This window comes from Canis lupus, chromosome 15 (assembly GCF_011100685.1).
Source record: "Canis lupus familiaris isolate Mischka breed German Shepherd chromosome 15, alternate assembly UU_Cfam_GSD_1.0, whole genome shotgun sequence".
Lineage (NCBI taxonomy): Eukaryota > Metazoa > Chordata > Mammalia > Carnivora > Canidae > Canis > Canis lupus.
In genome coordinates, this window is record NC_049236.1 from 64168223 (window position 1) to 64194483 (window position 26261).

The 26261-nt window shown below is 38.9% G+C and overlaps 1 protein-coding gene across 3 annotated transcripts in view; it reads right to left on the bottom strand.

Annotated features, from left to right (window-relative positions):
• DDX60 (DExD/H-box helicase 60) overlaps nucleotides 1-26261 on the bottom strand; it is a 92494-nt gene that overhangs the window by 45867 nt on the left and 20366 nt on the right. For all 3 annotated transcript variants that reach the window (XM_038559160.1, XM_038559161.1, XM_038559159.1), the window contains 14 exons: nucleotides 22517-22658; nucleotides 21480-21635; nucleotides 17521-17626; nucleotides 16947-17062; nucleotides 15461-15621; nucleotides 14204-14450; nucleotides 12515-12681; nucleotides 11807-11962; nucleotides 10298-10447; nucleotides 9293-9412; nucleotides 7783-7878; nucleotides 4688-4803; nucleotides 3676-3818; nucleotides 3480-3589 (listed from right to left, as the gene is read on the bottom strand). In XM_038559160.1, the coding sequence (XP_038415088.1) occupies nucleotides 3480-3589; nucleotides 3676-3818; nucleotides 4688-4803; nucleotides 7783-7878; nucleotides 9293-9412; nucleotides 10298-10447; nucleotides 11807-11962; nucleotides 12515-12681; nucleotides 14204-14450; nucleotides 15461-15621; nucleotides 16947-17062; nucleotides 17521-17626; nucleotides 21480-21635; nucleotides 22517-22658 (1986 nt within the window). The remainder of the gene's footprint in view (nucleotides 1-3479; nucleotides 3590-3675; nucleotides 3819-4687; nucleotides 4804-7782; nucleotides 7879-9292; nucleotides 9413-10297; nucleotides 10448-11806; nucleotides 11963-12514; nucleotides 12682-14203; nucleotides 14451-15460; nucleotides 15622-16946; nucleotides 17063-17520; nucleotides 17627-21479; nucleotides 21636-22516; nucleotides 22659-26261) is intronic.

Below are 26261 nucleotides of genomic sequence, written 5' to 3' on the forward strand. Positions count from 1 at the left end.
GTTTAATGACTCCGGCTAAGAGCTGGGATTCAATCCAGTTTTCTCCACTAGAGTCACTAATGACCTGGCAAAGTCCGAGCCAGCCGAGGTGGAAAAGGATGGGAAATAGGTCACAGATCCGTACCATCCTTCATGTGCAGGTACGACAGCATTGTGCTACGATGCTGCTCTGCAGACCACATTGTCCCTAAGGCCACAGGCGATGGCAAGAATTGATATGTACTGAGCAGAAAGAGGCGATGGTTCTTTCAAGGACCTCCTGGGACTGACATCTCTCCGTGATGAGCAGCTGCTCCCCCCGGGCTTGGTATTTGGTTGCAAAGGCCGGGCTCTCCCAGAAAGAAGCCTCATGTGGATAGAAGTTTACCCATCCTGCTCCATCCCTTCCCATCAGAAACTACTTCTAGGATGGAGCTCTAGGGGCGGGGATCAAGGTGGATGTTTCTCTTCTTTACGTTGCCACAATCTATCAAGCTTTTTCTGGCCGATCAGTTCTTTCATATTGATCTGCGGTACGGCACACCACACCAGGAATAATAAGTCTACCCCTTTGGGAAGGTCTGCTCACTCCGTATGGCTGCCGCTAGAGGGGACACACTACATGAACACGTGCCACACAAACAGCTACCACAACACACTTAATAACGCCCAAGCCTTTGAGGTCACCCTCCATTCCTGCTGCAAAAGTCCAGAAGTCCTAAGGAGACTCTTCAACACTATGACCTTCGCAGAAGTCATAGCGGGTCAGAGCATACTGCAGCAGTTCTGCTGCTTCCACTTTGTCCTGAAAGTACAGGAAAGGCACTTGGACCAAAATGCCAGTCGTGCTAGGTGCTCCAAGCTCACTACACTCATTGCTACTTAAAGATAACAGGCCTGAGGCACCTGGGGGGCTCAGGGGTTGAGCGTCTGCCTTCAGCCCAGGGTGTGATCCTGGAGACCTGGGATCGATCGAATCCCACCTCGGGCCCCCTGCATGGAGCCTGCGTCTCCCTCTGCCTGTGTCTCTGCCTCTGTGTCTCATGGATAAATAAATAAAATCTTAAAAAAGAAAAAAAAAAAAAAAAACAAGATAACCTGCCTGGAACCATCCAATGCAAAATAAATATGTATATTTTAAATACTACGCTGCTCTAAAATGCCAGGTGACGATGGGGAAAGAAAAAAAGAAACAGAAAGAGAAAGAAAGAGACAGAAAAAGAAGTCTATTATTTATGTGTGGGTTATTATCTATATTCTAAGTTTGGGATGTGAGGTCACAGGAGTTTTGTCCATATTTTAGTGTTATTTAGTTTGAATTGGGCCATTGCCACACAAAAGAGAAACTCTTGTAATAAATTCTTAGAAAATCACCATTCACACCAAAAAAGTCATTCAGTTGCTCTTTAGAAGCCATTGCATCAGCCCAAAGGCTATAAAGTGTTTCTCACTCATTCACTCCTTCAGGTATTTGTGCAACAGATCACCCCGAGTGCGGTGACCACAGGGTGAGCTCTGGAGTCTCCCTTGATTGTATCCTGGCCCCACTACTTACTTGTGGTGCAATAAGGAGTTGGGTGAGTGCTCTAAGCCTCACCTTCCTCGTTTCTAAAACGGGAATATTAACAGGACATCCATTCTAAAACTTTTGTGATGGTTAAAAGGGACAAAATGCATAAAATTCTTAGAACACAAAGTAAATGCTTAATTTAAGTTAGCTACCTTTACTCAACATACATGGATTAATCATCTCTTTTATAAATATATTTTTTTTAATTTTTATTTATTTATGATAGTCACACACACACAGAGAGAGAGGCAGAGACACAGGCAGAGGGAGAAGCAGGCTCCATGCACCGGGAGCCCAACGTGGGACTCGATCCTGGGTCTCCAGGATTCCGCCCTTGGCCAAAGGCAGGCGCCAAACCACCGCGCCACCCAGGGATCCCAATCATCTCTTTTATAGACACAGTTTTTGGGAACTCATAAGAATTCAAATTTGTCTTCAAGGAGTTATTCTAGTGAGATAAAGGAGATAGCAACTAGCAGGGAGCTGATCATAATTGGTGTCATGCAGGAAATTACAGGCAAGGTACTACGGAGAGAAGGTTGCGCCCAGCTTAGGAAGTCACAGAAGGACTCTGAAGATGTTTCACACTAGAAGAGTCATAAAATATGAACAGGACCTGAACAACCGGCACTTGGCATCCGTGGTGAAATACCCCAGGAGCAAAATGCATCACGAGGGCCTCCAGATCTGGGGGCCAGGTCAGAGAAGACCTAGGAAGCCAAGCCAAGGAGCCGTGCAATTAGTCACGTCCATCGGAAAGCCATTAAAGCATGGCGAGATCGTAATTATGTTTTAGGAGGTTTAGCTGACAACAGAATTTGGAATGTTTCCTGCTTGCTAGGTTTTGAAAGGAAGGCAAACTAATGACTGATTATCACTTTGAGAGGCAATGAGACCTTGAATGGGCCGTTCCTAAGAACAGGATGAGAAAGAAAGATAATTATGCAAGGAAGACTAAGAACTCCTCCACAGGCATCCTGATGCCCCAAATAACATCCTAAGACCTCCGCTTTATTGACTCACACCAAAAAATCATGTAATTGCTGTTAATGAAATGTCTTTTCCTTATCTGACCTGCCTTGCAAGGATCAGATTCTCACATGTACTAGTAGCCGCCCGTACATAGTTGTGCGCTAAGGGTTAGCGTCACCAGGGGGGACAGAGAGATGTGGATGCTGAGAATTAAAAATGGACAAAGATAATGTACAAGAATAAGTAAAATTAACCAAAAAAAAAAAAAAAAAACTTCAGGTTAAAAATTTTAGTCATTTTCAAGCTTTGTGGTTCTAGACACCACTGAGGTTTCATTGATGACCACAAAGTCATCTTTGTTACTTTTAAAAAACTGAAGTTAGTAAATATTATTTAACGCTGAGAAAGGAGGATCCCCTGCCATTTGAAACAACACGAATGCATCTTGAACTCGTTACGCTAAGTTATAAAGAGGTAAGTCAGGGAATGAGAAAGAACCGCATCGTATCACTTAGATGTGGAATCTAAAAAAGTCGAACCTGTAAAAAAAGAAAAAAAAAAAAAAAACACAATAAAATGATGGTTAGCAGGGGACGTAACAAATCTGCAATGAGGAAACACCACATAGAGGTTTAACGCATAATATGGTAAATATGGACAATGATATTGTAGCATAATTATATAATGTGGCGGAGGTGCTAAATACTGCTATCACACGTACTTTACAAGATATGACCATATCAAATTAGCATGTTGCACACCTTCAATTTATGTTATGTCACACGTCACATATATTCATTGAGATAAAATATAGCAAAATAAGAGATAAAACTACGGTTAAGTATCTGTCATAAAGTATCAGTTCCGTAATTTCCGTAAAATAGGCAGCTGTTCGATTATAATATGTATACAAGTAACTTGCATTACTCGGAGCAAATATGGCCAAAGCACTACTTACGTGATCCGTTGTGAGCGCGGCACACGGGTGAAAATGCTCGAAACAAACGTCGCGATGTTTTATGGAACATATGTGCTTCTCTAAATCGTTGTATCTCTCTCCATAGAGCACTAACGATGAAGAGCGAGAATTTCCGAATCAGTGGACACGTGAGGACTGGAAGGATTTTAAGGTGAAAGAAAAATTCCAAACATACCAAGTCTAACTTTATATGATTCCTCTATTTGGAAGTAATCTTTGGGAGACTTGGTGCAACGGCCAGCGTTTCTTTTAAAAGCAGTATTTTCTCTCATTGTCTTGTCTTCTTGTTTCCAGTAGCTTTTCACTGATTGCAGCCACCTTAAGAAACGAATTTACATATTATGTAGACAATAATATAGTTCCACTTCCTATGACTTTAAACATCTTGAATAAAGACTTCGTGTGCCTTAAACATCGTACGTAGAGGACTAGGCCCTGGAGGCCGAGCAGCCGAGCCTCCTCACTGCTGCCCGAGGCTCTTGCTTGAATCGCTTACATTCTTCATGTCTCGTTTTCCCCGTCCTACATTCAAATAATCGTAGGAGTAGTAGAAACACTGTTTAATAGTAGTGTTGGAAGAAGAACAAAAAAATTTTAAAAATTAAAAAAAATAATAGTAGTAATGGAAATAGTAAATCATAAAGATTGTTGGGTATTTAAGATAAACTAATATTTGCAAAGCGCTTAGAATAGCGCCCGGCACATGGGAGCCTTGGCTCTAATTGTCACTATTACTAGGCAGAAATCTAGCCCGATGACAAAACAACATAGGCCTTTCAGTTAGTAAGGCTTTGCTCTCTTTCTAAACATCTACAAAGGGGGACAGTGGCAGAAATCTCCAGGTCTGTGGCAGAGGATGTCATACTATTTCATATTTTATTTCTTGCTAACAGACCAAAAAAAAAAAAAAAAAACACAGATTTATCATTTCTGGTGAACTTTATTTGACAAATGGAAAAAAATGTTCTACTGGATCCCAGATCTGGCTAGGGCGGCCCTTGATTTTCCTTTATCGCGTGTGACCTCTCTCAGCACCTGCCACTAGGTGCTACCAATGCTCCGTTGCTTGAGTAGCCAGAGCTAAGTCAATAGACTCGCCAGAAAGTCACAAAACGCTTCGGAACCTATATGCAAGTATAACATTCAAAATACAAGAGCCTTTATCCAAATTATAACGTGATGCCTACTCAGTGAGATGCTCAGGGTTACTTATAGTGGCTGAAAGGGCCAGAAAGGGACATCGGATCATGACAAGGAGATGCTCCCAGACTTCTGCTCCAATTTCTCCGCCAAGACAATGGACCTATTAAAGAAAAAAAAAAAAAAAACTTCTCCTTTAAAAAGCTAATTTAAAAATGACAGATGAAAATAAGACACAGAAGCTCCAGTCACTATACACAGTCTCATGTTACCTTGAATTGACCGTGCCGAGTTCATATAAATAGCCCCAAATCAGGTAATAGGAAATCTTGACACAAATTTTCTTCAATCCCCATAACCAATCCATCAATAATTCCTCTTTCTCTTACTTTCAAAAAAGTTCTTTCAAATCTATGCATTTCTCTCCGCGTCCACCGCTCCCAAGTCACCGTCACGTCAGCTGCAACCCCGGTACCCTCCTGACTGCTCTCCTAGCTTCACCTGATGCCTCCCACCTTCTTCGAGTCACGGCCAAAAGGACAGATTAGATCAGGCCGTGTCCCTAACTAAATGTCTTCCACAGCCTCCCTGCACGTGGGGCAGAATGTTAGCTCCTCGCAGGCCGTACCTGACACCTGGCGTAACTTGGCCCTGCTTGCCTCTCCAGCTTCCTCGCAGCCCTCCGTCCTACACCACTCCCCCCTTGCGTAGGACACCCTAGACTTTTCTGTGTTCCTTCAACACGCCCTTCCTCCCCCAGAGCTTTCACGTGTATCATTCCCTCTGCTTATCACGTTTTTACCCCCCTCCCCTTGCAACTTCCAGAATCCAGGCTAATGTCACTCCACTAGAAAGGCTCCTCCGACGGCCACCCCAGGGCCACCTTCCTACCAGCCTGCTGCCCTCGTGACCGTCAGGACACCTGCCCTTTCTCCCGACAACCTGTACCCGTGGGGGCCGGCCTCGTCATTTGTACTAATTCCCTTCTTTCAGTCACTCTGCGACCTGAGACCCGGGCAACTCCCAGCACCAACAGCGCCTGGCATGCCGGGGGCACCCCTTAAATATTTGCTGAATAAATGAATGAATGTCTTTTAACCAAGTAAGTCATATTGAACTTGATTCAGAGAAGATTCTCAAACGTGGTCTTCTTTCAACACATTAAATCATGGAACGAGGCAATTAGCTGGAAAGGACCAGAAAGCCAGATGATTCAAAATATATTTTTTTTCAGATGCCTGGGTGGCTCCATCAGTTGAGCATCTGCCTTCTGCTCAGGTCGTGATTACAGGGTCCTGGGATCCAGTCCTCCACGGGGCTCCCTGCTGGGCCAGGACTCTGCTCCTCCCTCAGCCCTGCCCCCAGCTTGTGCATGCACGTGCGTGCGTGTGCACACTCTCTCTCAAAAATAAATTTAAAAAAATATTTTTAGACATTTTTTAAAGACTTGGTTTGGGCCTGGTCGGATGATACACAACTCTGCTGAATGCTTCATATGAGCAGACAGCACTTTTCTCTGACTCTGACAGAAGAGGCACAGCCTTCAAAACCCTTCAGCTTTGCCCTTATATAAAACTGGGGAGGGATCCCTGGGTGGCGCAGCGGTTTGGCGCCTGCCTTTGGCCCGGGGCGCGATCCTGGAGACCCGGGATCGAATCCCACGTCGGGCTCCGGGTGCATGGAGCCTGCTTCTCCCTCTGCCTGTGTCTCTGCCTCTCTCTCTCTCTTTGTATGACTATCGTAGATTAAAAAAAAAAAAAAAATGGGGAAATTAAGGTACCCAATGTCACAGCATTTCAGTTTTGAAATCTAGAGTCCAACTACAACTCACGTTCTTGATTGCAAAGAGAGAATTGTTGACTTTTTATTTTGAACGGGAATGTTCAAGGCCTTCAAGATGCAATATATACGGAGTAACCAAAAATAAACACAAAAATCAGTATCAAACAAATAAAAAAATATAGCCTGCTCAGCAGCTCCACGTCGACAAGAATTAAGTTAAATACAAGCTTATCATTCTTTTCCCTTTAGGGTGAAAATCCCTCGGAGTATTTTAAATCTCTTCCAATAACTATCTTTAATGATGCTACTATAAAAGTGTTATAAATGGGGATCCCTGGGTGGTGCAGCGGTTTGGCGCCTGCCTTTGGCCCAGGGAGTGATCCTGGAGACCCGGGATCGAATCCCACATCGGGCTCCCGGTGCATGGAGCCTGCTTCTCCCTCTGCCTGTGTCTCTGCCTCTCTCTCTCTTTGTGTGACTATCATGAATAAATAAAATCTTTTAAAAATAAATAAATAAATAAATAAATAAATAAATAAATAAATAAATAAAAGTGTTATAAATATCCTCCTTCGGCCCCCATGATCTCCATTGTTTTCCTTCCTGCTCTCTTTGGCCCGGGAAACTGACCTATAGAGACAACCTTACAAGGACTCCAATGCTTTCTGGTCCCACCGGACTTAGCCAACGGAGAGCCTTGATGGGATCAGGAGAAGGGAAGAAGGATGGGAATGAGGTCTTTCCTTCACTGGGTCCCTTCCCGAAAGGTCACCTTGAACTGGCCCTGACCCTCAACTGACGCAAGTTCTCCCAACGTGGCTACCTCGGTCAGGATCTCCTTCGTGCCTCAGTAACTGCTTCTTTCCCTTGTCCCTTCAAGCATAGGGCTAGGTCCCTACCCCTACGGGATGCTCGATTGCTGTGCTAACCTTTATAGTTTTCCCTCGCACACACTTTTGGAAAACTCTTCCCGAATTGCTATGTTTTGACTGTGCCACTTGCTTCTCTTTTGGGTCCACGGCTGATGAAATAACTTACTTAACTGCTATCATTGTTAGAGACCAAAATGCTCTGCTTTAGAGATCAAAGACTGGATTTGGAAGCCTCTCCCCAGGAAAACTTACACCGTGGAGGTTAATCCTCCCCTTGCTGTACAGATCTCTGCAGCACATGCTGACATCCCCTATTGAGTCACGACGCGGAAACGGAGCCAAGAGCCTGAGGAAACCATTCGGAAGGAAGCGCCCCCCGCTGACCTGAGCTCTATACCAAGGGACAAGTGTCTTGAAGCACCAGATATCTTCATTACAGCACAGATGCACACTAGGAGATCAACCTAGAGCAGCAATACCGAACCTACCTCATCAAATATAACATATCTGATCCTTTTCACCCATGCTTGGCGATGAGGAGATAATAGCAGAATTTCAAAGCAGGCAGGCACTGTAATAAGTACCTAAAAATAACATTGCATAAACAAAAATTTTGAGTACTTATTATTACGTACAGACTTCATTGTGAGAATATAAACGATAGAATTCCAACTCTTGAATGTACCTGCTAATGACTTAGTATCACTCTGAGAATATTTTATTAAAATTGTGACATAGTAGGTTAAAGCTTATGAAACTATAATTTTTACGAGTCAACGTGGTAAAATATCAGATTTGAAGCTTAAATTCTTATTTATTTATTTATTTGTTTATTTATTTATTTTTAATTCTTGTTTAAAAGCATTCAAAGTAATACAAACGGAGAGTTAACCATCACAGGTTTATTTCTTCCTCTGACTCTAAGATAGTTTTGTTTGAAAAATGTCACAACATTAGGATCAACAACAACGGATGTGGGGAAAAGTAAGACTGGGCTGATGGAGAGGCCGAACTTCAAAACAGGCCTGAGGAAACCTTGGCCAACACGGCTCAGACCTCGGAGCCCATGCTGCTGTCAGAGCCCTTCCACTGCAGGCTGAGATGTCCCAGTGTTTGCCCCCTGCCCAACTCAGCCCCCGGACGTGGACTGTGGAGCAGAAATGGAAGAATTGGCAGCTGGCATTGGTCCCGACCACCGTCCCCACATCTGGGCAGCGGGTCCATCCTTGAAAGGAAGTCTGGGGGGCACATCTTCATGTCTGCTCTGTAATGTTCTATGATCAACTTTCTACTTTTTTGTTCAGTCTTATTGATTTATGGATTTGTTAGGGAGGAAAACTATCTATGACTTATTTAGCATCAGGTATTCTATCAATAATACAACATATTTTAAATTATGATGAGTATCAGGGCGCCCGGGTGGCTCAGTTGGTTTAGGCATCCGCCTTCGGCTCGGGTCGTGATCGCAGGGTCCTGAGATCAGGTCTCATGTTAGGCTCCCTGCTCAGCCAGGAGTCTATTTCTTCCCCTGCCTCTTGCCCCTCCTGTACATACACGCTCTCTCTCTTTCTCTCTCTCTCAAATAAATACATAATAATTTTTAAAAATCATGATGAGTATCCTACTCATCAAAAAAAAAAAAAGCGACTATATCCTAATTGTCAAAAAAAAGTCATTCTGGTTAGAAATTGGTGTTTGTTACTTTTTATAGCATTGGGTTCTTCAGATCATTTCGAATCCATTTATAAGCCAAGATTATACAATAAACTATAACTGAAATCTGAAATCAAAATATAAGTATCCTTAGAGAAAGATGAGTGCTATTTCTCAACTCTGGAACGTGACGATATTAAATTTTCTGTAAAGCCATTTCATCTTTTGTAAATTCAGAAAACTATTTCCATGAGGCTTTGGGAAGATGCTGAGTTTCTGGTGAAATAGATATATATTAGTACTATTACACATTTGAAAACAAATGCATTAATCAATATATCTCACCTGACAGTTTAAGGCGTCATGACGATAATCCCTTGTAAAAACACCACATAGAGCTTCACCATTTGGCAGACTTTTGGTAAAACGATTATGAACAGTTGCTGCCACTTGATTAACAAGGGCCTGATTGACAAGGAAAGAAATTCAATAATCACATAATAAAGCAGAGATGAAACCTCAAAGAAGGAGAGGAACCGTCTAAAAATGTGTATGATTGTAAGTGTAGAAAGCTTAACAGCCTGTCTTATTCACATCTATTTTAAATACACTAACATGCTCTTGAGATATTTGCTATGCATATATCAAATGAACCTCATTGATAAACCTCAACTTAAAGTAAAATGGGGGAAAAATGGCTTAATTGGAAGAAAAAAACAGGAAATGTCGCTCACACATTGGAAAAAATGGCTGAATCCCTGGATGACCAAGGCTTAGAGAGGAGCTGTTGAGTGAAGGATAGAAGAAAGGTCAAGTGAAGGACGGTCAGATGGATCTCTGGTTCTTATGGAAACAGAGAACAGAATGATGGGGTAGGGGTGGGAGGCAGTGGGTGAAATGGGTGAAGGGGGTAAAAGGTACAAACTTCCAGTTATAAAATAGATAAGTAGTAGGCAAGGAATGTACAGCATGGGAACGCTAGTGGACAATACTGCATCGCATATTTGAAAGCTGCTAAGGGCGTGGATCTTAAAAGTTCTCATCAAAAGAAAAAAACGAAAAAAAAAAAAGAAAAAAACAAAAGAAAAAAACGTTTGTAGATACATGAGGTGATGGACGTTAACCAAGCTCACCCTGGCAATCAGCTCACAACGTCTGCATCTCTCAGTGTATGTGAGGTGCACCTTAAGTAGTACAAGGTTACGGGCCGATCATACATCAATAAATACATCAATACAACTAGAAAGTAAGTAAATCATAAAAAGTGAGACAGACTCACCACGGGACTACATGCAGTATTTTAAAAAGAGGTTTAGGAAAGAAAGAAAATTCGAGTCACTGGAGCGCTACCTTTGTTGGTGCGACATACACGACCACCCCTTCGTTGCTCTCCTTCAGCACCTTCTCCATGCAGTAGTAGGAAGCATAGGTCTTGCCCGAGGACGTCGGGGCAACGATCACCGCTGACTCATTATTATCCACAACATCAAGGAGCTCTCGCTGCAGGGTTGGGAGCACGTGAACAGCCCGTTACCAAAACAAATCCATTGGTTCACTTCTAATGTAATTTTCTGAACTTCAAATGGCATGAAGGGGAGTTGAGAACACATGAAAAAACATATGGGAAAACCTGAAGAACTCCTGGCATTCTCTCAGAAGACAGAAATGCTATGTTTTGAGCATCTGAAGGTGGGTTCATATGTGAAAAATGAGCCTGAATAGATATCTTCTCATTGGGAAGATTTCTTTTTTTTTTTTCCCAAGTGTTTGTCATTGATTAAATACAGCCCTTCTCTAAAGGCTTTGAGAAATTAAGTATTTCTAAGAAGCAGCCAATGTGTATTTTTGTAATAGTGAAATGGTAGCTGAAGAGAAAAAAAAAAATCAGTCATTCATCATTTTACCACTTAGCTTGTACTTTTTTATATAGAAGAATGTCAGGTGGCTACTTTGGAGGGCATGCAAAATTTCCATCCTCTCAGTTTATGTTTTTTATTCATCAAAATGATAACTAATCCAAGAATCATACATTTCTATGATGGACAGAAGATGGAAAAACATCCCCCAACCTCAGCCTGCACACTCGTGATCTAGGTCCACTCTGGGCCACACCTCAAAATAAAATGGACAACGTGTGTGGGATTTATAGAGAGCACTTGGCTGTTTTGTGTCCTGCGCTAAAGTAAGGAACTGGTCCTCCCATTCCCGAAAAGGAGGCAGGAATTTTTACAGATATCCTACTATCATCGACTTAAGAAAGAGAAAGTCATATTCTGTACTGGAAATCTGTTAGATTGAACTTATGAAATTGCGCTTTCGTAGATAAACATGTTCAATTTATCAGCAATTGTATACAGTTCAATTTATGCAGAAGCACACCGTTTTATTTCAAATTTTATATCCATCAATTTTGCATTTATTTATCGAAAGATGGTTACTTTGGTGACAGGCAGAGCATGTAAATGTCTAAACAATGGCTATATTGTTTAAGCTACCACAATTGCTCTGCGCACATTTACATATGAAATCCTACGACGCAGTGAAAACGTGGAGATTGCTCCACAATGATACACCTGCATGACACAGACGGAACTTGAAAAATAGATATGTGAATTCTTCAAAGTACCTCCAAGGAGATGGCCTATTTATAAAACATGAATGAAATGAAAATTTTACTCTCTTTAAATAGAAAATAGTTTCCATTTTGTCATTTCCAACGATGAAATAATTTTCGATGACATGACTCAATATTAAGTTCATGCCAAATATAATATGCAGAGTCACCATAAGTTTCTGAGATCACATTTAATAATAATAAAATACAAATAAAATAAAATTTTTGTTTCATTCCATTATTACCTGCCATGTGTCAGGAATAAAATTCTGAACTCTGGGATCTGGATCTTTTCTCTCATCTCGTATCAAGTAATGACCCATGTATTGTAGTTGAAACCGAACAGGCCCCATGCCAACTGAGTATTTATCTGTTTTCTTCTTTATGTCATCTTCTGCAACCTACGTTATTTCAAAACTCCATTGAGAAAGTGATTTTAAACTAAAATATTATTTAAATAATTAAAATACTTATTACTGAGCACTTTTTATGAGAAAAGCATGTTACCGTCTTTTCAGTTTTATAATATTTATCGAAGAAGTTCTTTACCACCTAAGTCATTATCTTAACTCTCAGTATATTGATAAGCATCAGGATTTTCAAATGTCCATTATGGTATTTGTAGCTACAACCTAAGACACTTAAAGACAACGGAACAAGGACAATATAGTTCTTAAACTGTTTGCTAGAATTAAACACAGTAGTAGTTTTAAGGGTCTGCAGGAATGAACTGGCATTTAATCTGTTTGTCCAGACAAACATTTGTATTAGTTTTCTAATTCTAGATTATTCTGAGTTCGAGCAGCTGAATTACTAGTAATGGCTTTGAACGTAGGAGTAAATATTGTCAGCTAATTAAAAGAAAAATCTAGAAGAGGTGACTGTATTTGCACAAGACATTTACTGTACACCCAATAATTATTCTGTTAAAATGGAGCTATTCTGAAAATTACCTGGGTTGGATATAAAGAACTTGCCAACTCAGCAAATCCTAAATACTTCAGGCATCTGGCTATGAGTTGCCGATCTGCCTCCTGCAAAAGTTCCGGGTATTTTCCCACCAAGGAATAGATCCTTTTCATCATTTGAACAGCTATGTTTAAGTCTTTTGTGGTTTCACCTTGGCAAAGAATAAACAATATGATCTTTATAAAGACTATCAAAAATAATGTTTGATTATCCAAGACTAGTCACCCAGGCTACCAATCTGACCTAGTTAAACCCACTATTTAACACTAATAAGGGTTTGGGAATACAGGGGACTCGGTAAATACGGCTATACTCATTTCATCATTTCCATGGATAACCGGGAAGTAGCTGTGCAAATAATGGCCACAAAAAGAAGTCGTATAGTTCATGGCAGAAACAAGACTGATAAAGTGCAAGGTTGTGTAAGTGTTCTGGGGAACCCCAGAGCTATTCCCCACCTATTATTTTCATCCCCTCTCTACTATGGTCAAAGAAAAATATTTACATAACTTTAAATATCTGGTTGGAAATTCTGCAGCATTTACCGAGTCCTACTGTCGACCATAGGTAACTATTTGGTGTGATCGTTGGAAGTCGTCAATTCAATCTATGCAACTGCCAGACACAGACGGTGCTAATTCTTCTTCATCTTGGTATAGGTATACACGCCCTTTTTATTCCTCCTCATTGCTAATCTTCGCACACTTACGATGTCAGGGCTGTGTTCACTTTCAAATTTCTTCCAGTAAATCTGCATTTTAGCTGTCTAACAAATACCCCAAACACCCACTGAATGCTATACGAGACTAAAAAAAAAAAAATTCAATGTAGAATTCTTACCCTCAAGAGGGTGAGCCACTTAATTTTGATCCTTCTCAGTGGCAGTCACCTGCAAATTCACATACAGCAGCTGGTTTGGGGAGACATGTGTAAGCCAAACCTTATCTTTCTCTCTCTGACGGAAACCACAGTGAAAGGTTAACTGTGCTAGAGCAGGTTGAGGTTAATAGGACGAGGGTGGAGGGAGGAGAGCCTGGTGACCATGTGTTAAAGGATCCAGGTGCGGAGGCGCCCAAGTCAGACCCATCGCCTAGGCTCACCAGGAGGCACGTCAGCTTGGAGCTCTGGGCACATGACCACCTGCTCTCGATTTACATCCTCCACCCAGGCTTATTTCCCCTTATCTTCCTCTTCCTGTCTCCTTTTTATTCTACTATACGTGCTACAGAAATTGCAAAGTAGACCACACGGAAGCCATAGCAACGTTTGGAAGAATCCAGCATGGTCAGCAAACATAATCTTCAGTTTTTACCCAGAAAGAAAATGTGTGCACTTCAGATCTCAAGACCGAGTGGCAGGTTGTCCCCAAGCAGCGCCCTGTCTTTGCTGGTTCCCTTGACGATGCCCACGATTTTATAAGCAGCTAGTCTTTAGCCCATCTTTGACTGATTGCACTTGAATTTGCTTAGGAATGTGCTGCATATTGGCCACTCTGAGGTTGCTCATTGATCAAAGAAGTAACACTTAGAGGAATTTGTAAGGATAGGATCACAGAATCCACCTACGGCTTCTAACACAAACTTCCAGTTAATGAATGGCAGCTGTCGTCATTACATCCCTTTATTAATTCTCAAATTCGTCAAAACGAAAAGTATAGAATGACATATCCTTACCTTGGCAATGTTCTTTCCATGCTTTCAAGCAGGCATTCAACGCTACCATTTCAACTTGGTATTTCACGGAGTTACTTTTACATGATTTCAAAAAATCTTCCAGGTTGTTTATTCCAGAGTTTAAGTTCTCTTTCATTTCCTCCTCAATAGAAAATGACAGAGCATTCCATTTTTTCTCCTCTTTTTCTTCTTCCTTAGCAAATAACCTCTTTTTATTCTCTCTAGCAATTATTTCAGCCTTGGTTTCCTGCCCAATAATGGGGGGGGGGGCGGGGAAACATATCATGAAACAAGTTGGAAATAGTCCAAGATTAAATTTCATATATGAGACAATATTCTTAAGTGTATATTGGTTATTTTGATCATCATCCCATTCTTGAATAGGAACAGTTTTAGGCTCAGTATTGGTTTCTTAAAATTAAAGCCTCTGTTAATTAAAAACTTATGACAATTAAATTTAATCACCATAAAGCCCCTCTGCACATAATTCTGTAGATTTCTGAGTGGTATAGATTACAAATCAAAGAGTAAATTAATAAAATCAAAGACATCAGGCCAGTTTTCTCATGTTTCCTGCGTTGGTCCCTGCCGATCTCTCTGGCACGGATTTTCCTCCTCCACTCTTCCATGGCCGCCCCTGTTTCCTACTTGTCCTTCAAGCTATTCCCTCCATGGAGCCTTCCCTAACTCCCAAGCAAATGTGGTCCTAATCCTTTCCTCCTCAGGGAAAAACTGGGACTTCTGAGTTCTCTTCCAATTATATATCTCTGCACCGGGGGAGGGGGGAGTTTATGTCTCAGCCTCTTCTGCCTATTTTATTGTGGGTTTTTCTTTTTTTTCCATTTGTCCAAGGTGTTATTTCTCTAGTTTTGCAGATTGCCTTCAGAGAGAATTTTTCTGTATTTATCTGTAAGTTCACTATGCCTATGGGAGGAGACAAGTTCAGGAACCTCCTGTATTGCCATCTTAGACCAGAACTCAATAAAACTATATTTTTAATTTTACTTCAACATTTCTAAATCCAAGCCTTTAGTACCTTACTTATATTATATTCTTATATTCTCTCTCAAATAAATATATATTTTATTCTGTACAGAAGAGGCTAGACTTTCTTACTAAGTAAATAAAATAACCTAAGTGATCATATATAAAAAGAAAAGTCATAGCATGCAAAGAAACTACCAGAGGAATTGAATAAATATCAACTTAAGATGAAAAAAAAAAGTTTTAGAACTTGATAGAACTAATAGAACCTACATGTGTCTTTTTGTTCTTGGGTGCATTGAAATTCCTTTTTGGCTTTACAGCTTGAGTTACAATGAGTTTTGGAGAGACTGATTCTAATGAATTCCCATAAAATTGCTGAAAAGCATTATACTTCTGCACGTTCCTAAGATGACGAGGATCTCTAGATTTTTCTGAAAAAGAAAAGACTTAAAATGTAAGACTCCTATAGTTTTTCAAGGCTTAAAATGTAAAACTCTTAGAGTTTTTCAATAGCATTCTCACTAATTCTTCATGCCATCACACACACACACACACGTATTTTTTATTTTAAAACAGCAATTTAGTCTAATTTACTTTTGTTAAAGAGGGAATCTTAAGTCAGGCTAATTCTTGTTCACGGACTCATTCCTTACCTTATTAAAGGATGGAAGTGATGAAACATTCTTTCACTGTCTACATCCTAAAGCCAATATCAGGATGCTAAGAAGAATGTCAGATTCTGAGTTTTACCTCTATTATCTGCCCTATGAACGGGTTTAAGAAGAAGGTAGAGGCAAAATCAAGAAGATACCCATCTTGGATACTCTGGCTTCTGGCACTGCTGGACAGAAAAATCCTTACTCCAAACCATAGCCACAGACTCAAGAGTCTGGGAGCTGAAAAACACTTTCACTACGGAAAAATCCACTGACATAGGAAACTCCAACAATCAAGGTATGACTTCCTCCCAAACCAAAGGAAAATTACAATTAAGGGATAATTAAGCCAGTTGATTTTTTTCCATGTCTGCATCTACACATATCGAATTAAACCACTTGGAAGGATATTAATGGTCAATCTAAAAGATCCCCTCACATCTTGCAGGATCTTAGTAGCTGTTTATATAAAGAGGCTGATACATATGAGCGAGCTTACTATGAGCACTCCTAGATTCTTCTGGAAGTGAGTTTTGTCAACTTGAAGGACGGTGGAGGTAAGCATAGGGGTAGGCAAAGGTGAGATGAAGACAAGGGATGAACCAAGGAGACAAGATCCCTAATTCAATCTCTCCTGGTCTACTTTTAGTGGTTTCATGAGCCTCCTTTTGCAGTTCCAACCATCCTGAGCATGAAGACACATCAAATACTGGCACTTGTTGTATTTAATCAACTGGGTGGTGTGAAAGTGGCTGAAACTGCCTGAGAGACAATGGCCTCAGCATTATGAAGCAATGCTTCAAGTAATACACAAAGATCTTAAGCTACAAACCATATTTATTTTAAAAAGGCTTGAATTCTTGTGGGGACAAATGCAGTATTGCTGCACTTCCTAGGACATCTGCATTTCTGCGTCCCCGTGACTACCAGTAAACGATGGGACTTTTTCATTACCATCTCTACTGACATGCACCTAAATATCTCTGAGACTATTATTATTCAAGAAATATAACCTGTGGTTCATGATACAATTTTTTATTACAAAATAAAAAAAGAGTGAAATTGATTTTAATTTATTTCACCATAGTCATAGAACTCACCATCGAATTGACACCTTGTCCTGTCATAGTCATCACTAAGGGGTCTGTGAGAATGCCAGTGCACAAGCTCATCAAATTCCTTTTGTTTAACTAGTGACGTTACAATAGGATCATCACTGTGGGACAAAAAAATATGCATGCTTTAAATTTCATGCCTCTAAATAGAACACAGCACAGATATCATTTTTTAATATTTTAAAAAACCATCGCCACGCTTCCTCTTTCTGTAATAGGATGTGGCTGTTAGAATCCAAAAAGCAGTTTACTAGGTGCTTTAGAACCCAGAATCTACTCCACATTTCTAACAGTCCCATCAACATCAACAAATATTCATTAATTAATCCATTAATTAAAAATCAATTCATTAGTTAGAAATTCCAGCTGCAGTAATTTTACTCTAAAATTAAAATCATGTTGATTTTAACCTAGCTACGATCAAAGACATTGATAAATTTGCTATAAACTCATTATGTGTCACAAACACATATTGCATCTAATATACTCCATTTCGTAGAATCTTTAATGAGTAAATCATCCATTCTACCCATTTACTGAGGTATTTTCGGTTTTATACCTCTTCAAGAAAGGGAGATCTTTCAAAAGGTCGCCAACGAACTTATCAACCACTTCAGATGACATTGAAATAAATCCCAAATTAGGAACCTTTTTCTTGAAAGTATCTGTAAATAAGTTAAAAAAAAAAAAAAAGAAAATGTCAAATGTGAAACTTTCACACAGGAATATTATACATCATTTTCTAAAACTTTACATTAAAAAACATTTTTCATTGACTTTATTTACATTTATCAATTCAGTTCTAGTTTTCTTTCTTTTTTTTTTTTTTTTAAGAAAACTATTTAATTTTTTTTTGGTTGATTTCCCATAAAGCTATTGCCCACATTAAAACACTTTGGAACATAGTAGAGTATGAAGAAATAGGCATCACTTAGGCATGCAGGTAGGTATTTTTAAATGTCTATTTCTTTCATTATCCTCATGACAAGGAATTTGAATACGGAACTCTCACTCATAGATCTATATAAATACGTTTATGGAAATGAAACTTTAAAAAGTAGGGGGAAATATAGAAAATAATGAGGTAATTTGATATCATTACAGTATTTTCTTGCATCCTCTTTGGTATCACATATGTACCAGCACACACACACGTAGACATGCGCATCACATGTATTTCCTATGTATAATAGTTGGCTAATAAATACCTTTTTATTTACATCTGGTCCATGATTCTAGGTAAGCTGCCTTTGCTCTGCCCGTTATCCCCTTGGTGGCCACTGCTCCCGTGTTTCCTGACACCTTCTTACTGCAAGTCTCTGCAACTCTCTGCCTGAGCGCTCTTCTCCTTACTGCCACGCAGGAGGCCACAGGTGCTAAGGATGCAATGCCCCACAGACAGCCCTCGGCCAAAAGCGTGATAGGACTTGTAGGGTAAATGCCCCAGCTATCTTGCCCCTCAGGTAAGACGTCTCCGAGGCAGTTTGCACACCGTTCTGAGATTCCCAGTAAAATCTACTTGTAGCTGCCCCGGTGGAAACCCACTTGTTAACACTTCCCGCGTTGGTCTTGTTCCATTCCGGATCCTACCTAACCATTCCCTTATTTGATCTTCCTGGGATCAATAAATTACTTGTACTTGAGAGTTTTTAGTGGAATTCATCAGTACATAAGAGTGTATATTCTTCCCCCATATTCTGAAAAATATACTTGTATCAACACATCCCAAATTCCCCTTAGCTTCCTTTCTCACATTCCTTAGGGGGACATTTGAATCTTCCTGAAATTCATGGAATGGAAATATCGTCCATGATGCTACGATGATGGATAAAAATCAGTTTTTATATTTCTAAACATGTTTATATTACTTCTTCATTCTTAAATATTTTAGGAATCATATACAATTTCACCATAATCTGGTTTCTCTCATTGTTATAGAAGAAATCTATTGTAGACTAGTTTTTGTTCCTTTGTAGGTAACTTGTTAAGATATTCATTTTTTATATTCTATAATTTTACTATATTGCATCCAGTGTGTGTATTTATCTGTGAGTGTGTGTGTGCATATGCTTAATTTATCCCACTTGGGATTCTTCATCCATCTTAAATGTGCAAATTCTTGTCTCTCATCAATCCAGGCAAATACCTATCCATGATGGATCATTCTTTCTTTCCAAATCTCCGAATTAATAAAAGGCTAAACTTCTTCATTATACCTTAGTTTTTGACATATTTTTATATTGTTTCATCTCTTATTTCTTTGTGTTTTTTTTTCTAGCTTTATTGAGATGTAATTGACATATGACATTGTGTAAGCTTAAGGTGTATAACATGGTCATCTCTATTTTTAGGTGTAATTCTTTTGATCTATCTCTAGTTCACACATTCTCTTTAGCAATATCAAATCAGCTTTTTAACCTGTCCATTGACAATATTTTCATTTCTAACCTTTGGTTACTTTAAAATGTAAATAGTAATTTTTAGAATTATCTGATTTTCTCATGTTTCAAATTTCATATTTTATTTCTCTGAGCATTTTAAATATACATATAGCATATTCTACTTCTGATAATTACAAAATATGACATTCTAGAGGAACCTCTATACCATTTTCCAGCGTGTCTATACCAGCTCGCATTCCCACCAACAGTGCAGGAGGGCTCCCTTTTCTCCACATCCTCTCCAACATTTGCTGTTTCCTGCCTTGTTAATTTTCCCCATTCTCACTGGGGTGAGGTGGGATCTCATGGTGGTTTGGATCTGTATTTCCCTGATGGCCATTGATGCGGAGCATTTTCTCATGTGCTTGTTGGCCATGTCTAGGTCTTCCTCTGTGAAATTTCTGTTCATATTTTCTGCCTATTGTTTGGTTTATTTCTTTTTTGGGTCTTGATTTTGATAAATTCTTTATAGATCTTGGATACAAACCCTTTATTTTATATGTAATTTGCAAATATTTTCTCCCATTCTATAGGTTACCTTTTGGTTTTGTTAACTGTTTGCTTTGTTGGGCAGAAGCTTTTTATCCTGATTAAGTCCCAATAATTCATTTTTGCTTTTGTTTCTCTTGCCTTCATGGATGCATCTTGCAAGAAGTTGCTGTGGCCAAGCTCAAAAAGGGTGTTGCCTGTGTTCTCCTCTAGGATTTTGATGGATTCTTGTCTCACATTTAGATCCTTCATCCATTTTGAATGTATCTTTGTGTCTGGTGTCAGAGAATGGTCCAGTTTCATTCTTCTGCACGTGGTTGCCCAATTTCCCAGCACCATTTATTGAAGAGACCGTCTTTTCCTCCACTGGATAGTCTTTCCTGCTTTGTCAAAGATGAGTCGATCATAGAATTGAGGGTCCATTTCTGGGTTCTCTACTCTGTTCATTGATCCTTGTGTCTGTTTTTGTGCAAGTACCACACTGTCTTGATGATTATAACTTCCTAATAGAGCTTGAAGTCAGGCACTGTGATGCCACCAGCTTTGGTTTTCCTTTTCAACATTCCTCTGGGTATTTGAGGTCTTTTTCTGGTTCTATACAAATTTTAGGATTATGGTTTCCAGCTCTGTAAAAAGTGTCGATGGTATTTGACAGAACTTCCAGAAGTTCTAGTTCTACAGCTTACTGTTTCTCTTGCAGCTGATTTCCTCTGTTGTTTTATAAATTTGTATTTGTACTCATATTTGGCAGAGTATGAGTAAAATCTGTATCCTGTAAAACCAGGGCTTATGATGTTTTTCCTCTACAGAGAATGTATAAGATTCTCCTGATCACTTTAATTTTCTAGTTTAGAAAGTTATCTATCTTCTTGACCCTACTAATAGAATAATTGAAACCTCAGATTCCATATAGGAAAATGAACCTATAATTAGAAATTATCAGGCTAATTCATTTTGTATTACCCAGAGATCAGTCTTTCCCTTTATTTTTGGCTCCTGGAATTGAACTTGTGTTGTTTTGAGCTTAGCTATAATACAAAAAGATGTTTTGTGTGCCTTATCAGCATTTCAATTGTTTCCCCAAAGAGATTTTTCCCCTTATCTATGCTGCCATATTGATAGAAATGAAAGTCACATTTATCTGACTTTTTTTTTTTGATTGGCAACATTAGCCACAAGCAAAACTTTTTTAAAAAAGATTTTATTTATTCATGAGAGACACATTGAGAGAGAGATGGAGAGAGAGACAGAGAGAGAGAGAGGCAGAGACCCAGGCAGAGGGAGAAGCAGGCTCCATGCAGGGAGCCCGACATGGGACTCGAACCCGGGTCTCCAGGATCACGTCCTGGGCGGAAAGCAGACTCTCAACCGCTGAATCACCCACCCAGGGATCCCCCACAAGCAAAACTTATAAGTCTTCAAAATTATAGTCATAGCATATCATCCCAATGATATAGCAAAAGGTAATTTATTATTAAAATGCATAGTACCAGGAAATTATTTAGATCTACGGCATTTAGTTAGTAGTTTTCAAAAAAAAATTTCAGAGATTTAAACTGTTATTTCAAATTAATTTAGAAATTTATACCTTTGATTGGCGATGAATTCTTCTCAAGAAAAGAAAGTTCCGTTGTTCTCAGAGGAAATGGCTTTCCAACAGTGAACTTTCTGACCAACTTTGAAACAGTATTCCAGAGATGTTCATAATCTTTCATAATGACATCTCCTAAATTCAAGTGTAGGCCTATATAATAGTTAAAAGTACTAAATATTAAAAGTCATTCCTGTATATACAGAAGCACATACTTTGACTAAATTCATAGAGTTCTGAAATATTTGTAAAACTGAAATTTTTGGTGAGTTCCACATTGTGCCTAAATATATACATTACAATAATCACAAATAACAATAACAGATTATCAATATGCATTTTGCAGGTAAAAAGAAAAGTTATACCATGCATAACTGTACAACCAATAAAAATGAATATAACTTATTTTTCAGAGACTGAGAAAATTTTTAGAGAGTTGCTAAATTTATATGTAGCTAACTCATTCCAATGTTAGCAATATGTAGGAACCAAATTCTAGACATCAAAGAAGTTTCAAGAATGCGCAATGGCTTATAGCTCTCTTAAAATATGTTTTTTTCTTTGACTATTAAGAAACAGCAGAACATTTATTTAAAAAAAATAATCCAAAGGAAAAACAAACAAAGTAGATATAACATATAAATCAGCTTTGTCTTTGGAAAAAAAATTAAAATTTCCTAAATATCTCATAATAGTAGGATAATTGCCTTACTTACAGTAAATATTTTAAAAATGTTTTCCATATATTTAAATGAAAAATTCAACAGTTAAAATTATCTAGAAATGCCACATACTCATACACATATTTCTTTCAAGAATATTTGAGTATATTAAGCTAAAAATGTTTTAAAATATAACATTCACTCTCATTGCAACTAAATAAAACTTATATGCATGTATAAACAAAGACTGAAAGGAAAATAATTGCTACATTATATGTTGGACATATAGGAAAATGATTTTGAAGTGTTAAATCCTTTATAATGTTTATCTGTAGATGAAAGTAAAATCATAAAAATATACTAAGGTGGTACCTTCAACATTTTCATTTTCATAGTAAAAAGCAATATTCTTCAACAAAAGCTCATCATTTAAGTCTGAAAGGTGAATTAAATTCAGATTCCAAAATTCAAAAATATTCATATTACTTAAGATGAAATGTTCACACCACTTTTTCTGAAAATCAGAAATAAAACCAAGTCATTGATGATTGTTATATTAGCAATAAAATATAATATAACTTCAAATGTATCAATAATCCAGTGAAAAGACAAGTTGGCGGGGCTCTTCCAAGTCCTATTACTGTAAGTCCTTTCAGGCTGGATAATGATGAATGCTTTATATCTTAAAAGGCTGGATCATAAAATAAAACCAAACTGACCAAAAGATTAATTCAGAATAGTTCTTTATTCTGAATCATAGAAATCTGTGTTTGACTCCATACAATTTTTTTTCTCGCACTAATCCACAGATACAGTCTCTGTGCTACAGAAATACTTCCGCTTTCAAATGTGCCTCTGTTCTTTCCTGAGGTTTTACTGTTTCCAATTTTACTTTCAGGTCAAAAGATGATTTAAAAAATAGCACTTGAGGGGATTCCTGGGTGGCTCAGCGGTTTAGCACCTGCCTTCAGCCCAGGGCGTGACCCTGGAGACCCGGGATCGAGTCCCACTCGGGCTCCCTGCAGGGAGCCTGCTTCTCCCTCTGCCTGTGTCTCTGCCTCTCTCTCTCTCTCTCTCTCTCTCATGAATAAATAAATAAAATATCTTTAAAAAATAGCATTTGATTGTTCAGGGGTCTAGAAGATGCTTCAAACTCAAAGATTCTCTTTCACCTACACTGGTGTGTACCTGCTGAGTTTATGATAGTGAGGCTATATTCACGCCTAACACGGGAAGGGTGTCTTTACTGGCCACGTCTAGTTTAGCATTGATTAGATGTGAGTAAATTATCTGAGTGAGAGCCTAGTCATCTTTTCAGTCGATGACAGTGTTTGGGGAATTAGGTTCAGTAGGGGATAACCGAGGCTCCTCTGCTCCACACTCCTTCAATGATAAAACCAAATGCTTCCCAAATATGAACCATTTATTTCTCTATATTGATATGGAAATCAAACTCAGAATTATCCAACAGAAATATAACACAGGCAAGCTGCATATTTTATTCTAAATTTTCTAGAAGTCACATAAAAAAAAACAAGCAAAATTGTATTTTATTTAACTCAGCTTATCCAAAGTATTATCATTTCAATGTATAATCAATATAAAAATATTAACAGAATACTTTACATGTTTTTCACTTAAGTTTTTTTTTAAATCTAGTGTTTCTTTTCAGTATAGAGCGCAACTCATTTCATACTACCCACATTCCAAGTGTTCAATATCCACTTGTGGCTTATAGGCTACTGCTTTGGACAACCTAGCTCGGAACAGATGTTAGGGAGATTGCCCAAGGTTCGTGAAAAAGACATAAATATCAGAGTGGGAGCCTCCTACCTACACTGTAGTTTTACCTACAATAAAATACTAAAGAGATCTCCATAGAGCCATAGAGCAGTGGTTCTCCAAGTTCAGCAGAAGCCTCACCTGGAAAGACTGTCAAATAAAACATAGATTCCTAGGCCCCAGCCCAAGAGTAATTCAGTAGCTCTGGGATGAAGCCTAAGAATTGACATTTCTAACAAGTTCCCAGGTGATGTCGATATTGTTGTTCAGGGGAGCCATCCTTGGAGAACCACTGCCATGTAAGGTTCATACCATGCAATCCTTTCCCAAAATACCACTGAGTAAATAACAGTAATATGAGAATACAGTACAGCAAGCAATCCTCATTTTATTCACTTCACGTGAGAAGTGCCACCATGTGGTCTCCACGTGTCAAGATTTGAGTAAACACGAAACTCGAAACTCTCCCTTCAGTATGCTTGAGGGAGAGAGGTCCAGAGACCTCAGAATATATCTTTTATTGTGAAAATTTCAGAGAGGCTCCCTGAATTCACACCTTCAGCTATTGGGTGCTACCAAAGAGAAGCATGGAAATAGGAGAGACCTAAGGGGTGCTTGATTATGGGATGATCAGCTGTTTCCCGCATCAAGGGAGCGGAGGGTGTTGAGAAGGTTACAGATTTGGAAGCTGGACAGAGATGAAGTTCTCTCGCACCTTGATCATTTATTAGTTGTGTTAATGGGCCACTTAGCCTTTCCGAGGCCAAGGTTTTCTTTTTTTTTCTTTTTTTTTATAAATTTATTTTTTATTGGTGTTCAATTTGCCAAGGTTTTCATTTGTAAAAAGAGGGCATAAGAGGAGAATTGTTATGTCTTAATGAGGCACTATAGGTAAAGTACACACAAAAAGCTGGTGCAGAATAACTGGCAGCTGTTCCTATCATCGCGTCCATAATCCATGCTCCTAGTTAAAGAATGACGTTTTCTATCAGCTAAAACCACAAAGTATGTCCCGCAGAACCATCTTAGAACATTCCATCATTCAGAAAGACTTTGTAATATCCTTTCTCCTGATGACTACTGTCTATAAAAAACTGTTTATAAAACTCGTTATAAATGAAAACTATACAAATAGAGCATTCATCCAAATCTGTAAATCAATATCACAATTATCGTATTCATAGCACTCGTAACTGAGTATATGTAACACATCCTATAAAAAGTTGACAAAAAATCAAATATTATCTGAGAAATAACAACAGAACTCATAGCACAATAACATTGATGCCCTAATGTATTATTTTAACATCTGACATTTCATATCAATAGTTTTAATGTATTAACCTGACATAACTTTTCGGAAATATCTAAAATAAGTTAGGGGAGCCTGGATGGCTCAGTCAGTTAAGCATCTGCCTTAGGCTTATGTCATGACACCAGGGTCCCGGGATGGAGCCCTGCCCAGGCTTCCCTGCTCAATGAGGAGTCTGTTTCTCCATCTCCGTCTCCATCTGCCCTGCTCCCTGCTCATGCACACTCACACGTGCTCTTACTCTCTCTCAAGTAAATAAATTAAAAAATAAATAAATAATAAAATCTTTTAAATTAAATAAACTAAAAGGACCTGGAAATACAGTCTTCTTATTCCTTTAATTAACCATAGTCGGCCTCTTCCTAACAGACTATCAAAATGTCTAGAAGAAAGTTCCCCAATGGGTTCTGGGATATAGGAGAATATTTTCTCCCCCGAGCATCAGCAGATAGTATTGTGTACATCACATCATAAAACCTTTTAACGCTTCTGTTAGAGCAGTTGTAAGTACTCACAACTATAAACCTAGGTTCCAATCAATGTATTTTTCTGTTTCTGAATTTTGACTGTTGATCCTACATACCTATTACGCTATTTCAGTAAATATAATCTAAACCCTACAAAGTAAAATCAGTCCAATTCAATTACTTCCTAGTCACACTTAGGTCAATTCTCTTCATGAATCTTCTCTGAATCTCCCATGCCAGGCTTTTATAGGGGTGTTTATACAAGTGTCATTTTCATTTTGGTCCAAAAAAAAAAAAAAAAAAGATGGTGCCCACCACTCAGCATGGCTGTCTCCAGTCGTACCTCGCTCTGCAGTACGCTACACAGGCAATAGACCCAGGTCCCTTGAGTAGAGATCAAATGGTCAGAGGCCATGGAGTGACTTTCAGTTGGTTCCATGGACCTCACAGTCTACTGAAATACAGTACTCAGATTTAGAGGGGTCTTTTCCATGTCATTTCCCACTTATCCCCTCATCTGACTCTGAGACTTCTGTGAAGACTAGCAGGTTCCCCC